This window comes from Talpa europaea (genome assembly GCF_964194135.1).
Source record: "Talpa europaea genome assembly, chromosome: X".
NCBI classification, from domain to species: Eukaryota; Metazoa; Chordata; class Mammalia; order Eulipotyphla; family Talpidae; genus Talpa; species Talpa europaea.
In genome coordinates, this window is record NC_140081.1 from 35,483,592 (window position 1) to 35,500,906 (window position 17,315).

The following is a 17,315-nucleotide window of genomic DNA, read 5'->3' on the forward strand; positions in this document are numbered from 1 at the left end:
TTATCCCTGCAAACCTGCAGAACAGAACACACTTTGGGAACCCTTACAGTATGTCTCCCTTCCTCTCTCCCCCTTACACGCAGCTCTGCTCCAGTCAAAACGGAGCATTACCCCAAACTTGCCAATTTACACCCATCTCCTTGTTTCCCTCTCTGAGGTTTGGAAAGCCCTTTCTCCTCATCTCCACAAACTGGAATCCTCCCTATTCTTCAAGGTTCAGCTCAAATTTCACCTCCTCCCAAAGTCTTCTTTAGTTTCTTTGTAGAACTTCTCTCCCTCCTCAGCGATTCCTGAGTCTTATATTTACTTTCTTCAAGTACACTATCTCAGTGTTTCATGGCCCTAATCATCTTACACACCAGCTACCAAGTGATCTTCCTAAAATATCAATCTTACTGTCTCCCTTGCTTCAAACCTTCCTATAGCACACTGGGTCAAAACTAAGTTTGATAGGCTGGCTTTTGTATAAGGGATGGTTACTGTATAAAGGATGTGACTTCTTCCACCGCTAAGGGACAATGCCTGGTCTCCCCAAAACCTACTGTTTAGACAGCTTCTCTGCTTGGAATGTTCTTTCCCCCTTTCCATATGGTAAATCCAACTCTTCCTTCAAAGTACCCCCTTCCCTACAAAGGCTTTCCTGAGTATTCTCTCCCTGTTCCACCCCAGGAAGAACATCCAATGTTTCCTATATTCTCACTCTGCCTCAACTATGCTTGTTATGTCACATTTTGTGCCCTTAACTGCTTATCTGAGTCCCCGATTAAAGTGTGCACTCCTGGAGTTCAGGAAGGGTATCTTATCCCCCAAACCTAGCACCGGGCCTGACACACAATAGGAACTCAAGAGTATGCTTGCTTAACAAATAAATGGAAAAGTAATGAGTGTGTGAATACAGGAAAGAAAGGAACAAATGCACGAATGAGGAATAAGCATAAATAAGTGAATAAATAATGAATAGATGAGAAAACTAAGTCAGTACACAAATGAATAAAAAGTATCTGTACTAGTGAGGGGATATGAGAGAAAAGAGGTGAGTGAATGCCCCACCTCTGCACCTTAGTTCCAACCCACCTGAAAATCTCTGCTCTCCCCCCATCTAAAGTGCACAGCACCATGTTAACCTCTTTCAGATTACAAGGAACAGACACACTCAGGTTAGTGATGGAGATTTATTGAAGCATTCACAGGGAAATAAGGAAGACAAAAACAGCTACACAGGCAGCCTCATGGAAGAACAGAAACTTGAAAATGGTTCACGATCCAAAGCAGCTCTAGAGCCTGGCTTATCTTATCACCCCCTCAGCTGCAGGCATCTGTTGCTCCCTTCTCTAGCGCGTCCCCAAAACGGTGACTCAACTTCTTTCTGGCTGTATTTATACTCCTATTGCTATTGACTCCCTTCTTTCTACTCGCCTCCTCACTAGTCCATGGCCTTCAAGGCCTCCTGGCTCCTGCAGCTTCCTGGCTTTTGGGGGTTCAGTTCCTGTTATCCAGGGCTTTTCTGTATTATCACTTTTTTGTGTCTGTCATTCCTGCTGCTTTGATTCCTGTTGCCTTGCTGCCACGTAGTTCCAGCTACCTTGTGGCTCTTTCAGTCTCATCACTTACTTCTGCTGCCTCATGGATCGTGTCTGTTCAAGCCTTCTGCTGCTTCATGGATCTCAGATTCAGGGTTGTCTCCTGGTTTCTGCTCCTTGTGGCTTTTGCTACATCGTGGCTCCCATTGCTTCATGGCTTCTGTCTCCTTTTGGCCCATTGTTATCTTGCCGTTTCATGGCTTCTGCTGCCTTGTGGTCCCATGATCTCATGATACAAACGTCTCATGGTTTCTGCAGCTTTCTCCTTGTTTTCGCTGCTTAGTTCCTAGCACCCCTCATTTACCACCACTTCTACCTCATCAAATTCTAATTAACTGTTCATTTCTTCTGAACACCTCAGTCTCCCTGAAAAAGGATCTGATTGTTTCGTACATTTGCCATTCAAGATAGATGAACCCTACAAGGCGGAGTTTTACATCAGTCCACCTAATTGGCCACTGGCCAGCTTAAAGAGCTGTCCTCAAGTCAGATGCTATCCCAGACCAACCATCGGTGGTCAGACTTGAGGTCACATGGTACAGAGCATGGCAACTCATGCTTAAGAAACCCCTAAGGACTGTGGGCATGGAAGGTTTGCTGAGGGCTTCTAGAAGGGGGCAGTGTAATTGGCAAGCTTCTTGCGTGGCCTGTCCAGTACATAGACCTTCAAGGCTCAACCTAAGTCTCCCTGGCCACCTCTACCTGCCCTGATCTGAGATGGGAGAGATCAAGGCTCTAGGGATGATATGGGAAGGGAACTTAGGTTCCTATTCCTAGTAATGGGACGTTGGGCAAGTTTCTTCCCCTCCGAGGGCCTCAGGAGGGGGCTGGACAGTCTGTAAGTTCCCTTACAAGTCTGACATCTGGGCATCTCATTTTTAAGTTACTGTATAAGGGATGTGACTCTAACCTGGGGAAGCCCTTGACAATCTCTCTTGAGGTAGGAAAGAGGGAGTCAGATCCTGGCTAGGAAGAGCCTTGCTATACACAGGAGGTGCTTAGTTAGCCAAGACTTGTTGAACTGGATGGATGAATCAATGGTTGGGGGAAGGGGAGACCACACAGCACACATTTAACTCACTTGAGGAATTCCAGCTGCTGAGGCTGGAAGATTTGGATTCAGAAGGATGAGAAAGGAAAATGGGGATAGGGTGGAATCTTGGCTATTAATGGGTATTCATTCTATCCTCAGTCACCCTGCACATCCAATAATCAATCACCATGTCCAGTTCATCTTCCTTTAACAGTTCACACCTTATCACTGGCAATCCATTCCTACTACCCTCGCCCTATAGCAGACCTCCTGGTCTTTTCAAGTTTCCTAACTAATCTCTTTATCTCCATTCTCTCCCTCACATATACGTGCATTCATTCAACAATTTATTGGCTGCCTGTTTTGTCAGGCACCGTGCTTTTTTGCTGGGGATATATATACCAGTATCAAGATAACCTTATAAGGTTATAAGGTTACCTTATAAGATAACCTTATAGGCCCACCCTTATAAGTGCTTACAGCTTATTCAGAGACAAAACATGCAAATATAATACGTTGTAAGAAGTAGAACAGGGAAACTACAGGTCTGGGAGAAAACAGCAGTAAAGATCTAAGCTAATCCATTCCCACACTGACTGGCTAGAAAGGGGGTTATTAAATTTACATCTGGTCCAGAGTACCCTCTGCTTAAGACCATTCCGTGGCTCCTGCATTGCCTCTGGCTAGCTCCCAAACCCAGCTGTACCCTAAAGTCATATGCTGACCTTTGTAAGCACTCCAGAGCCTAAGGCCCCAACCTGAGTTGCAGTAATTGAATTTTTAGAAGTTGTGGCCTGGGATGTCCCACCTTTCTGGTACACAGCCAGTTTGGGAACTACACTGCCCCAGGAGGCAAATCTGAACTCTGCAGCCAGGCTCTTAGGACCCTTTTCCAATCTGGTTCCTGATCACCTCCCATCTACATTTTTTTTGCCCCCCTTTCCAGACCCCATGAAACCTGATGCTTCAGTATTTCTGAATTTCTTTGCTGTTTCTTGTCTTCAGGTCTTTGTAGGTACTACTCCCACTACCTGCAGATTCCTTCCACTTCTTCAAATGGCTAATATCTACCAGTTCCTCAAGACTCAGATCAGGTGTCACTCACACTACAGGATATCTTCCCTGAACCTCAAATTAAATGTCCCTCCTTTTCCCAGACTACCAGAACACTGATGGCTCATATAGTCAACAGCTGTTTCCTGAATTACCTCCCCAACTAAACAGTGAGCTGCTCATAAGCAGAATAAAGACCTGACTCATGTTTATGTCCCTGGCACACAACACCTTGTTTCCTAGCGTGACGTGCCCAACTAACAGCAGACACTGCTGTGGAACACAATTTGACTCCTTAGACCATGGTTACATGGTCCAGAGTATAAGGGCATCAAGATAATGTCCTCCAAAACAGCTGAGGATTCTACTCAGATCCTGCCTGCCCTTGGAAACACACCATGGTGTCTGCTCTCCTGTGACAGTAGCCTTCACAGAACTAGCATTGCTTTGTGATGCTATCGACAGTGTGGCACAAAGGCTCAACACTGGATACGCATGAAGGAGATTATCGTTGAAGTCTAGGATCGGGCACTGAACCCCTGGAATCTCAGACAAATCATCTCACCTCTCTCATCCTCAGGACTTAAGTCTTTCGTAGCACTCATGTTCTTATGTACCAGGGCATCAGCCCATGGCATCTAATGTAACCCTTTCCAGCCTGTCAGGTAGGGATTAGTTATTCAGATTATCATCCACACCTACTGAATTACATTTCCAGGGGTGGGACCAGCACAGGCGCTCCACATCCTTTGGATGTGGGGATGCAGCAGGAACTGCTGTTTTTCATCATAAGCCCTTCCGTACTATTTTATTCTTTAACCTGCATATATATTGCTTTTTTAAAAAGAAAAGACCTCACAAGTGATTCTGTGGTGCAAAACCAAAGTTGATAACCACTCTTTATAGTGGTAAAAGTACAAGACTGAATCAGAGGGCCTGAGCTCAAATCCTGACTGTTATCTGGTAGCTGGGTCTCTTAACCTTCCTGCACCTCAGTTTCCTCACCTGTAAAATGTGGAGAATAGCAATCACTGCTTTTTAGGGCCTGTGATGATCTAGGTGCCAACCAAATTGCTTCAAATACATTGAATTTCATCTATACTGCTATTAAGGTAGGAGTATACTCAATCCTTTTTTATTGTTTTTAAAGATTTTCTTTTATTTATTTATGCATACAAGAACTGGGTAGTAGGCCAGAGGGTTGGGGGGGATGGGTGAGAGGACTCACCAGAGACAGAGTGGGGAGCAGAACAGATGGATTTTACTCAAATATACTGCTAAGGGGAACTGTGGGAGAGACAGGAGAGTTCTGCTGAGCCATGTGGGTCAGCTCCCTGGCTAGGGATCAAATTCATGCTGCAGTGGCTGGTGATAGATTGATAGCATTGAGACTTTTAACCCCTGCACCACCAGGGAGGCCCTCTCTTTTTTTAATATATGAGGAAACTGAGGCTCTGAAAAATGAACTACTGTGTTCAAATCGCTACATCTAGCTTTTGAACCAGAGTAACTCCTAAATTGTGTTCCTCCATATATTTCAGCATTTCCCAAACTACAACACACACACCACTGATAGTATGTGATGTCTTTGGTGAATACAAATTATTTTGTTTTGAGATTATGCCTTTTACTATGTGTCAGGAAAATCCATAATCAGCACATCAGACCGTGATTTCACGGGTATCACTACTTGAGCTGAAACTGAAGTAGATGTTAGACCTAGACAACCTCAAGAAAAATACCTAGTAAATAGTATAGGAGGGCAATTTCGGAGTATCAAAAACAAAAATATAAAATATCCTATGACTGCAATTCAACTTCTAGGAATCAACCCTAGGTGAACTTACACACACACACATACACACCCACGTGGGTGCACATTTGTGTGCACACCCAGTGCTCCTGTGTATCATTTTGTCACTGCAAAAACTAAGAACAGATTTACTGTCTATCACAAGCGAAGTAGGTTAAGACCTGGTAGAGTCACATGATGGCAATCTATATAGTGATTATAATGGATGGAGTCAATCTACATTAAGCAAGATGCATAGATTTCAGAAGCATTAAGCAAAGAAAGCAAATTGCAGAACAATTCAATATACCATTTGCTTTAGACATACAGTATTTTCAATGAACTTATATATGTAAATGTCTTACAGTCGAGATGGATATACAACAAATGTGATAATAGTTAAGGGAGGGGGAATGGTAGTCAAATGAGGCTAGCTTTATTTGTTACAATCTGATTTCTTAAAAAGAGAATGAATTCATGTGTTACTCGGAATTAAAATTTCATAACTTAAAAAAAAAAACACTAAAAATGTAGTATATATATCAGGAAAGGGATGATGGTCTGACAGTGCATGAGAATGAGCAAAGGCTGACCTCATTGTAGCAGGCTGAGCTGCCTCTGTGGTCTCTGCAGCTAAGTATGTTGGTTTCGAAAAGGGACATCACACATATTCAGTCAAATTGTGGCTCAGGCTACCTCTCCCCTACTTCCTCAGGGGCTCAGGCACCTGATATATGGTTGAAGTTATAAGCTTCCGTAGGTCCTCCACTTACCAGGTAAACCCCACACTAGTGCCCTGGAATGTTTCCCAATAACCAAGGCATTCAACATCTCCCAGATTTGGAGGTTCCTTTTATCTCTAACAACTGGATCAGGAATCCAGGCATGAGAAGGTTTTTATATTCTGAGGGTTAGCACTTAGTGGACTCCAAGCAGGTATAAGACCTACAGTGAAGAGCTTGACATCATTAAATCCTATGAGGTAGGTAATATTGTTAACCCCATTTTACAGATGAGGAAACTGAGGCACAGAAAGGTCAAATGACTTGCCCATGTCAAACAACTAGTAGGTAGTAAAAAAAAAATGGGACTAAAACTGACAACTGTCTATCCCCAGAGCTTATGCTCTGTTCCTAGTGCCTGACCAAATCCTACCAATTTGTTTAGGTCCACCTCATATGTGACCTTCTCCAGGAAGCCTGGAGGTGATCGTCCTCTTCTCAAATTCAAAGTGTCTATACATGACATTCAGCTAACCATAGGAACTCACAAACCTATGGCATCTCCTCAGGAGGGTAGGGATCATGCCTGATTCAGTATTTCTAGCATAGAGCCTGACCAGCAAGAGGGTGTTCAGTATTGTGTGAGGAATACATGAATGAAAACAAAATGAGTGGATGAGGGTAGTTTCATGTAACTGTCTCCCTCCTCTGAGGTCCTGAATATTTTTGCTCAGCTCTGGGGTGCACTCATACTAAGCTCTCTTGGAATCAAATTCGCCTAGGCTTCTTCTAAAATGGGTCTCCAATATCTTTATTAGTTTGCAAACATACCCACATGCGCACATGAGCACACATAGACATACATGCATACCCACACACAAGCAAAAATGCAAGGGGGCCCAAGGGACCCATGACTATAGGTGATGGAAGGAAGGTCCAAGATGGGGGAAGAGGAAGATGAACAGATGGCCCTGTTCAGCTCAGCACCTTCCAGAGACCAGGATGCTCCCTGTAGCTCAGGAAATTTTGCTCCAGATCTAACATCACACTGTTCCTCTTCGTGCTTGATAGCAGTGCCTGAATCCCATGAATATACCAAATGGGGACAGGAGGTTAAGGGAAGGTTGAAAACCAAATATCTGGAGATTGGGAGAGGGACAGCTTAGGGATACAAACAGGGAGGACAGAACTACTGCTACTGCTCATTGGGGTTGGGGTTGGCATCTGGGTACTTGGTGAGGTCGAAGGTCAGGACTTTGCTGATCACACAGTCCCCTTGCTGAAGGAGGAGGGAGAAAAAGAAAAAATTGTAAGGAGAGAATTAAAAGGGGTCTAGCACCCCAGGACTGGGGGCCTCAAACCCTCCTTCCTACATACCTGCCCAAAGCCCAGACTACTGTTCTCTCTGGGTGTGAGAGGATGTGCTCAGTCCCATGTGCCTTCTCTCCCTGCCTACCTCTATACTCTCCTCCTTTTCTCTGCTGTCTGGCTGCCTCTACCTGTCCCCAAATGCAATGGCACTGCCCAGCTGGGCTGGTTATATCTCTAGGGCAGGGCTGCAAAAAGCCCGGATGGTTGTTCAATACCTGTGTTCCTATGTAACCCCGCCCCCATGCCCCTCCACTGCAGCCTTCCCTTCCTGCCCTGGGGAGTCAGGCAGGAAGTGAGACTGGCTCCTAAGTCAGGCCTGCCCTACCTCGGGGTAGACTCCAATGAGGCTCTCAGCCTTGGTGTAGAATTCCTCCTTGAGAGAGATGACAATGGCCTGGAAATTGCAAGTAGACTGCTCCTTGATGTAATTTGCCACCTGTGGGAGAGGCCACCAGGCAGTTAGCAGGGCTGAAGTCTTAACACTCCCTTGTATTTTCCAGTCAGAACCAGAGGTACAGCGGGTGGGCTGGAGGACTAAGGGCGGGGGGAATAAAGGCTGAGACGAGGACACTAACTAGCACAGTGTGGATGACCCTGGGCCCAGCCTCCCGGGCACAGAGAGCAGGCAGCAGGAACGGCTAGGGCACATTCAGGAGTTGTACCCTAAAACCCAGCCCCATCCTGGGGGCCTCCCTCCTGGGCCCCCCTTTCCTTGCACCCACCTTGCCAATGTTGGTGTTATCCAGGGCAGCATCGATCTCATCCAGGACGAAGAAGGGGGCTGGCTTGTAGCTGGGAGGGAACCAGTAAATGAGCTGATACTGATAGTGGCAGGGAGGGACGGCAAGGCGGGGTGAAACAGCCCAAGGACCGGTCACACAGGCCAGTTTCCCCCTCTACTTCTTCAGAGACTAAGAAACCCAGGTCTTAATGTTGCCTGAGCTCCTACAGGTTAATATACCCACTGAGCCCTCCTCTGTGTCCAGCCCTGTGATCCAGGATCCTGTAGAACCAAGAGAAGACATGGTCCTTTTTGGAGTTGGATGGGGAGTTAAAGTTGTCCTAGGTTTTAACCATACCCACCAAACTACCTGGAGGTCCACCTCACCCACTCACACGCCCACCTGTCTCCTTGCCTCTGCACATGCTGCACCCTCCACCTGGCACAACTTCTGGTCTTCTTGGCTAACTTCTATTCATCTTTTGCATCTCCTCCTCCAGTGCTACCCTTGAAAGCCTTCCCTGGACACCCACACCTCCCCTAGATTGGTCTGTCTCTCCTCTGTGCATTCACAGCATCCACACTCACCAGGGCCTAACACTTGGCTCCCTATTTATACACGTCTGGTTTCCACCTCGAGCTCCTCGAGGAGAGAGACCATGTCTGACTCATCTGTGTCCCCAGTCCCCCAACAGGGTCTGGTACACAGTACAGCCTCAACAAATGCTCACTGCATGACGCTGCATAATCAAGCAGTAAGTTGTGTGGTTCAAGTACTAATGGCATTCAGGACAGGGAGGTGAGGGTAGGCCAAATGGTCAAAGTGGGCCTCCTAAAGGAACAGGAGGAGAATGAGATCTGAAGAGATGGGAGGTGACAAACTACATTTGTATGGAAAGGGCTTATTAGTCAGCAACCATGTGAGCAAAAGCCTGGTGGCAGGACTGAATACATGCAGGGACTAGTGAAGACATGCTGAGTGGATGAGCATGGATGGAGAAGACAGATCCAGGAAAGCAAGGTCAAATGTGCTGTAGTAGGTAGGGAAACAGGACCACAATCCAGAGTCCACCAGAACATCTTCACCTCTGCAGATCTCCGCATATCCTTGGATCCCAGAGCCGCCATGGTCTCAATTCAGTCTCTCCAACGGCCCTGGGGGGCACAGCCTTACCTGTGAATGGCAAAGAGTAGGGCCAGAGCTGCCACCGTTTTCTCCCCCCCTGACAAATTGTCCATAGGCCGGAATCGTTTGCCAGGAGCCACGCAGTTGTAGTTGATGCCATCCAAATAGGGCTCCTCAGGGTTCTCGGGGCCCAGGAATGCCTAGGGTGGAAGGCAGATGGGTCAGACTCTGGATCTGAATCTAAGTCTAGATCTAGATGGAGATGGAGATAAGGATAGGAACCCTAGAAGGAAGGGCAAAGAGGCTGGTTGGGAAGGGGCTCTAGCCTACCTGGGCACTGCTGTTGCGGGACAGGGCCTTGTAGATCTCATCGATGTTGGTGGCCACAGATTCAAAACAAGCATTGAAGCGGTCAAAACGCTCCTTCTTGATCTGTTCGAATGCTTGCTTAGCCTTCTTGGCTCGCTTTCGGGCTGCCTCAAACTCTGTCACAAGGAAAAGACAGGTGGACCCCACAGCACCTAGGCTCTACCAAGGCTAAAGACCACTCTGTCAAGGATGACCTGCAAGTGATAATTCACAGAACAGGGACATCCCACAGAAAGAGAGAAACACGGATCCAAGGAAGAGGGTCCCACAACCATCTGTACCCAGTGGGCCAGCCACACAGTACAAAGAAAGCAGCATGGGCTTAGAATCACAAAAAACATGAATTTTACCCTGGGCTCTACCAGTCATCAGCTCTGTGACCTTGAGCAGTGTGTTCACTCTCTTTGAACCTTGGCAGTTTTCCACTCTATAAAACAGGTGTGCTAATAACCCAACTGTTTAGGACTCTTGGGAGTCTTAAGTGAGAAAGCATATAAGGAATTGTGACGTATAACAACAGGTCCTTGGCGTATCTCCAGCCTCAGGTCTTCCTCTTAGGCCCAAGTAAGAGAGAGAAATCTTACCATCTGACGTCTCCTGGAACTTATCTCGGACACTTTCCAGCTTCTCCATGGCCTTCATGTTGGGAGCAGCAATACGTTGGAGCACACTCTGCTGCTCATTCAGTTTCTGTTGCAGTGTGTTCATCTCCTGCTTGATCTCCTCCTCGGCCTGGGCATCCTATAAATCCCAGGCCCAGCAACATCAAAAAGGGCAAGGTCCTTGAGCCCAGGCCCCCATAGCTGCTCCCATGAGAAGGCAGGTTCTTCTTCCCCACCTGGGCTCCGCCCAGCAAGTATTGCTCACGGTGACCATACCCAACATTCCTGAAAAATTATAGTCTGATACCACTTTCTCATCTCCAGCTCTTCCCCCAGGCACTGTCAACTGCTCACTTAGGAGGAGCAGTTTATGGTTTCCCTGTGTGGCTCTCAATCCAGGCTATGAGCCAGTACCCGAGGCTCCCACAAACACCTGTTCGAGACTCTACTTACAGCTCCACAATGAAGAAGACAATTCATGTTTTCTGCTCAGATCACTATATTTGAGCAAATTCCATTTGAGTTTGGCTTTAGGTCTTACGGATATTGCAACACAAGTCTGGACTTGTGCCTTTCTGCCAGTTAGTAAATAAATATTTACTGAATGCCTTCCAAGTGCCAGGCACTGGACCCTCATATCCTGTGAGCCATGGTTCCTAGTTCACAGAGCTCATGGGCTAACAGAGGAATACATGTAAGTAACCAATCAGGACGCTGCATAGTGAATGCCAAAATGGTGAACAGACACTGTTGGGAACACAAAAAGGGCAACTACTTCAGATTCTGGGGCTAGGAAAGGTTTCCAGGAAGGTTTAAGCTTAAACTTACAGAATGAAATGGTAAGGACAGAGAGAAAGAAGTCTTTTAAGCAGACAGGAGCATCACACGCAAAACCTGGGGCGCTGCTCATGGTCAATTCATGCAATTCTTTTTTTTTTTTTTTGGTTAAAGATTTATTTATTTATTTATATAAGCACTGGGTACAGTCAGAAGGGTGGGAGGGTGAGAGGATTCACCAGAGCCAGAGTGAGGAACAGAACAGGCAGACCGATGAAGCACACTGCTGAGGGGAGCAGCGGGCGTAGTAGGAGAGGTCTGTCGCACCATGTGGGACCCTTGCCAGTGGCTGGGGATCCCACCGGCGCTGCAGAGGCTGCGGGCAGCTTCGCAGCCCAGCGCTCAACTACTGCACCACCAGGAGAGGCCCCAATTCATGCAATTCAAAATATAACCAACTTTAATAAACTTTAAAAGCTTTCCACAGCAAAGGCAATTCAATATGGCAATAGTCACAAAGTATGTTTATGTATGCACACATGTATGTTCTGTATGTTCTGTAAACATACAGAAAACACAAGGTTGGAAGTACTCACAGCAACACAAAGATAAAGCACCTTTTAGGCCTTGTAAAATATGTGAATTTTATCCTGCCAGAGGTGAGACACCACTGCATAACTTCAAGCACGGTAAGGACCTGAGTATGTTTACATGTTAGAAAAGTCTTTCTAATGATCTCTACAGCTATGGGAGTGATCTCCAGGGGCCTCCCCTGGTGGTGCAGGCAGTTGAGCGCAGCGCTGTGAAGCTGTCCGCAGCCTCTGCAGTGCCGGTTCGATCCCCACCAGCCAGGGAGGGTCCCACATGGCACAGCAGACCTCTCCTGCCTCGCCTGCTGCTCCCCTTGGCAGTGTATTTCGTAAGTCTGCCTGTTCTGTTCCCTGCTCTGTCTCTGGTGAATCTTCTCACCCTCCCGCACATCTGGCCTGTACCCTGGTTCTTGTATAAATAAAGAAAAAAAAGAAAAAAAGTGATCTCTAGCATATGTTATAGAAGAAATATGAAAGGAACACAATGCTATCTTTTATCTAAAAGATGATGGGGGAAATATGAATATATTTGCATACAAATATATTTTTGTCTTAAAAACACAACAAAAAAAGAATAATGCCAAAGCTATCTGCAATGGTTATGCCTAGAGGAAGGGAGAAGGGGACAGGAAAGGAAGCTAAATTTGCCTTCATGTATTTTGTATATACTTTAGTTTTAGAACTACATGAAACTATTTTTGTTTTCCTCTCTAGATAGTACTTTGCACAAAGAATGTGCTCAGTAACTATGTGAAACACTCTCCAAAAAACGGAACTGTACGAAGACTTTACATAATTACAAAGCAAAAATTTAAAATGTTTTAAAAGTTGGGTAAGGCCTCCCAGGTGGTGCAGGTGGTTGAGCGCAGTACTGTGAAGCTGTCTGCAGCCTCTGCAGTGCCAGCTGGATCCCCACCAGCCTCGCAGCAATCCACATGGCACAGCAGACCTCTCCTGTCGCACCCGCTGCTCCCCTCAGCAGTGTATTTCAGTCAGTCTGCCTGTTCTGTTCCCCGCTCTGTTTCTGGTGAATCCTCTCATCCTCCCGAATATCTGGCCTGTACCCTGGTTCTTGTATGAATAAATATTTAAATAAATAAATAAATAAAAGGTGGGTAAAAAAATTGTTGAGGAATGAGATTTTCACAAGATACCAAAGAATCGCTCTAAAGATTACTTGCTACTTAGAAAGGTAAAAGTATATGTTAAATATTGACAGACATGGCAACTGGCATCATAACTATGGATCAAACTTAGCATCACAAATAGTGTAACATCCTGACATTACCTGCCTCCTGGCATGAGGTAACATAAACTACACAGCAGCACCAGTAAAATGTTCTTGCAAGAAAATTACCTAACCCCAAATCCCTCAAACCTCCAGACTTGATAAAATTTCCAATTTATAGAAAGCACAAGGGATGGAAGGACAAGTTAAGCAATAACAAAACGAAACTAAAATCCATAATGAACCCCTAACATATTCATTCTTCAAGATAACTCAGACTCTTCAAAAGACCAGTCATGAAAAAGGGCACTGCTCCACATTTTTAAAAAACTAGAGATAGAACCACCAAAAGCAAAACATGAATCAGTTTTTAAAAACTATAAAAGACATGTTTGGAATAAATAGGGAAATCTGAATATGGATGGGATATTGGAGATGAAGTTAATAATTTTCTTAGGTGTAATATGGAATTATGGTAATGAAGAAAACTGTTATTAGCATGCTAAAGCATTTAGAGTTCAAGTATGCAACTGTCTTCAAATGGTTCAGCGAAAACAAAATGAAGTGCGTAGGGAGGAGGGAGGGGAGGGGAGAGGGAGAAACTCAAGCAAGATGAGCAAGAAAGTAAACTGGAAAAATAGTCACTAGTGAATCTATAGTGAAAGGCATATGATTGAGTTCACTGTTTCTATTCTAAACAGTTTTCAATAATCAAATTGTTACCTATAATATTGTATTGTGATTTTCAAACTATTATATGCATAATTGGATAAAATAAATGCTATTATGCCAATGTTGCTAGGAATCAAGATTTTTAGCAAGATTAATTAGAACCTCAAACATAAAATCAATTCTGTTAAATTGTGAAAATTATAGTGTCAATCCAGATATGAAGTCATGATACATTTTTTTCCTTCAAAATAAATGCATTTCATAGCTCATTCTGATGAGAAGTTCTAGAAGAACTGAGCAACCCAGCTGTCAAGGGCACTCCAATGTCCAGATGGTAGTCACTAAATCATAGTAGATCCCACTAAAAGTCAGAGCTTCTTGGAGAAATGGCGAATTCCAGGTCTGGGGTGGGAAATGTAGAGAATAAACCTCATCATACCATAAAGCAAAGAAGATATCAAAAACTACACGTTGTGTCAAAATGATTCAGAAATTAATTTGAATCAGTTCCCACTGGCCAAAGATGGAACAATTTGATAAACAAGAAGGCTAATAACCGCAACAGAGTGTGACACACCAAATGTGTTTAAATTCATATATTCATAACTATGAAAATATTTAAGTGGACAAATCTCAAGAATACTTAGAAATCAACTCAGTGTTTTATAAACTGGTTAAAAAAATGGGAAAAAATAAAGCACATATAACCTGTCTTCCCTAGAAAAACTGCACCTCAAATAATTGATGAGTGGAAATCTTTTTTTTTAATGAATGTTAAACTTTGCCAATGCCTTGTTATTATTATTTATACAAAAGCTGGGGTACAGACCAGAGGCAGAGGAGGGTGAGAGAATTCACCACACAGAGTGGGGAGCAGAACAGGCAGACAGACCGAAACCACTGCTGAGGGGAGCAGCGGGCATGACAGGAGAGGTCTGCCACGCCATGTGGGACTCTCCCTGGCTGTCCAGGAATCGAACCCACGCTGCAGAGGCTATAGACAGCCTCACATCTCTGTGCTCAACTGCCTGCGCCACCGGGGAGGCCCCAAGAGGAAATCTTTATGATGTTCTAGCTAGCAATTAAAAAAAAATAGATCAGTTTGTAACTCTTGCCAAATTAATGGATCTTAGGAAATGATCAGCATGGCTACAAACCATACAGAGCTACTACCAGACATTATAAACCTCCTTCCTGGTGGCAGTAATGTCAATGAAGTAGTATTTTTTTATATTTATTCATTTTATGTGTACAAGAATTGGGGTACAGGCCAGATTCACGGGAAGGTGAGAGGATTCACCAGAGACAGAGGGGAACAGAACAGGCAGACTGAAGAAATAATACTGCTGAGGGGAGCAGCAGGCGCAACAGGAGAGGTCTACCGCGCCATGTAAGACCATCGCGGGCCGGCCAGGATCGAACCAGCACTGCAGAGGCTGCGAACAGCCTCACAATGGTGCGTTCAACCACCTGCGCCACCAGAGGAGGCCCTAATGAAGTAGTCTTGTCCCCAAAGAAACCACCGAGCTAGAATCTACTCAAGCCTCTAGATCTGAGCTGTCCAATGAAGTGGCTACAAGTCACCTGTGACTACCGAGCATGAAAAATGCACTTAATATGACTGACAAACTAAAGTTTTAATTTTATTGAATTTGTTAATTTAAGTTGAAAAACTGATAATCTAGTTACTGGGAAACTTAATTCAGCTACTGGAAAACTTTACATTTGGAACACCTTAAGATGTGGCTCTCCCTTTCTTGACTCTGAATTTAGGATAACTAAATACTCTAAACACGGGTCAAGTATTTCTGAGGGAAATTTGTAGCTTGAGAATTGAGATGCCCTGTATGTTTAAAATATATATATATATAGGATTTTGAAAACTATCTCACCAATAATTTTTATATTATTTATACAAAACATTTAAACAAAATATAGCATTAAAATGAATTTCAGGGCCTCCCTGGTGGCGCAAGGGGTTAAGACGCAACCTATGAAGCCATTTGCAGCCACTGCAGAACAAGTTCAATCCCCAGCCAGGGAGCTACCCACATGGCGCAGCAGACCTCTCCTGACTTGCCTGCTGCTCCCCTCAGCAGTGTATTTCAGTCAATCTGCCTGTTCTGTTTCCCACTCTCTCTGGTGAATTCTCTCACCACCACCACTGCCCCCCCCCCCGCCTCTGGCCTGTACCCCAGTTCTTGTACGCATAAATAAATAAATCTTAAAAAAAATAAAATAAATTTCACCTTTTTTTGGTTGATTTTATTACTTTTACTGTCATTTTATATTCTTCACAAAGTAAAAAAAAAAAGGAAGAGAAATATGTCCTTATTATTCACAATAATAATGCTTCCCTCTATAGATCTGAGTGTAGGGAACCACAGGGAGCACATCACGGCTTAAGTGGATCATGTACTATTTTAATTCTGACCAAGCAAGCAGATATCATCCATGTCTGGTAACTGGACTAACTCCATGGGAGCTGTGATGGAGTGAGTCCTTTCTGTGGGGTCCCAGATCTCACTAAGAGAAGACCCCACACAGGAAAAGAGGACAACCAATCTGTCTATATAGTATACCTACAGGCTCTTTCTTTAGATAAGGTGGAAAGGGGGTCCTTTTTTGAGTATATGGATGTAAGTACTGTTGTGCTCTGAAGATTGTTGGATTGACACTGGGTCTCTCTGAATGCAGATAAGGTAGACATCAAAACCACTGTCAGATTAAGAAACTTCCACAACTTGTTTCAATGCTCCAAATAATGAAGCAAGTTCCTTTTCTAGGCTGACAATTTGTCCTGTATTGGTATTGATGTTGGCTATGAAACACCACCACAGGTAAATGACTAAACTGAACTACCTGGTAGGTGTTATAGTAACAGATAATACTTTTTATTTTTTTGTAAGTCTCAGTTTGGTCCCCTGGTGTGTGGCCAGGGTAAAGGTGGATAAGAAACCGAGTCTCAAAGCATGTTCTGGGGCACTGTCACTGGCTACTTTAACAACAGGCACTCCATCTCCATTGGACACAATAGCATGGAGCCCTTCAACACTTGGTAACTTTTTATACAGAAATCACTTGAGATCATCCACCATGATGCCCCCGCCCACAATCTGTGCACAACTTCTCAACCTGGTTCCCGGGAGGCCTAATTTTTGCCTTTTAAAAATTACACATGTGGGTCGTATTAGGTATATCTATTGAACAGCACTGATCTATATCTAACTACCCACTTACAGGAACTACAGGGGATAGCAAAAAAATCCTTTCCTTCTTTGTTCTGAGGAACATTTTAAAAATTACAGGATACAAGCAATAAAGTACAGAATGTAAAAAAAAATCTTCGGGGAGAAATGACTATAGTTTCAACAATAAAAAAAATTGCAAATAAAAATAAAAATAGAAGGAGGGGGGAATCATAGTGATTAAATGAGACTTAAAAGAGGTACCAACAAATCACTGTATCAGTCTCATATATCTATCATCTCATTTGACTCCCAATTCAAGGAAGCAAACTGTGAGCTTGTGTGTATATATGACAACCAGAGAAATGTGAATATTAATCATATTACTAGAGGAATTATTACAAAATACATAATTTCAATGTTAACGAATTATTGCTTTTTGATATGAAAATGGATCTAGGTGTTTTTTAAAAATGGATCTAAATGTTTTT

General features: G+C 44.2%; 1 protein-coding gene and 1 pseudogene across 2 annotated transcripts in view; both read right to left on the reverse strand.

Annotated features, from left to right (window-relative positions):
• Nucleotides 1–7,375: 7,375 nt before the first annotated feature.
• The window catches only part of SMC1A (structural maintenance of chromosomes 1A), a gene marked incomplete at both ends in the record, with an annotated part of 35,055 nt that continues 25,115 nt past the window's right edge, over nt 7,376–17,315 (reverse strand). Inside the window, 6 exons of the mRNA XM_084258825.1 lie at nt 7,376–7,459; nt 7,877–7,987; nt 8,274–8,343; nt 9,447–9,598; nt 9,729–9,883; nt 10,352–10,508. Coding sequence (XP_084114951.1) covers nt 7,376–7,459; nt 7,877–7,987; nt 8,274–8,343; nt 9,447–9,598; nt 9,729–9,883; nt 10,352–10,508 — 729 coding nt within the window. The remainder of the gene's footprint in view (nt 7,460–7,876; nt 7,988–8,273; nt 8,344–9,446; nt 9,599–9,728; nt 9,884–10,351; nt 10,509–17,315) is intronic.
• Nucleotides 16,363–16,734, reverse strand: LOC311187434 (ragulator complex protein LAMTOR3-like; annotated as a pseudogene). Its single transcript has one exon. The product of its transcript is annotated as a ragulator complex protein LAMTOR3-like (transcript).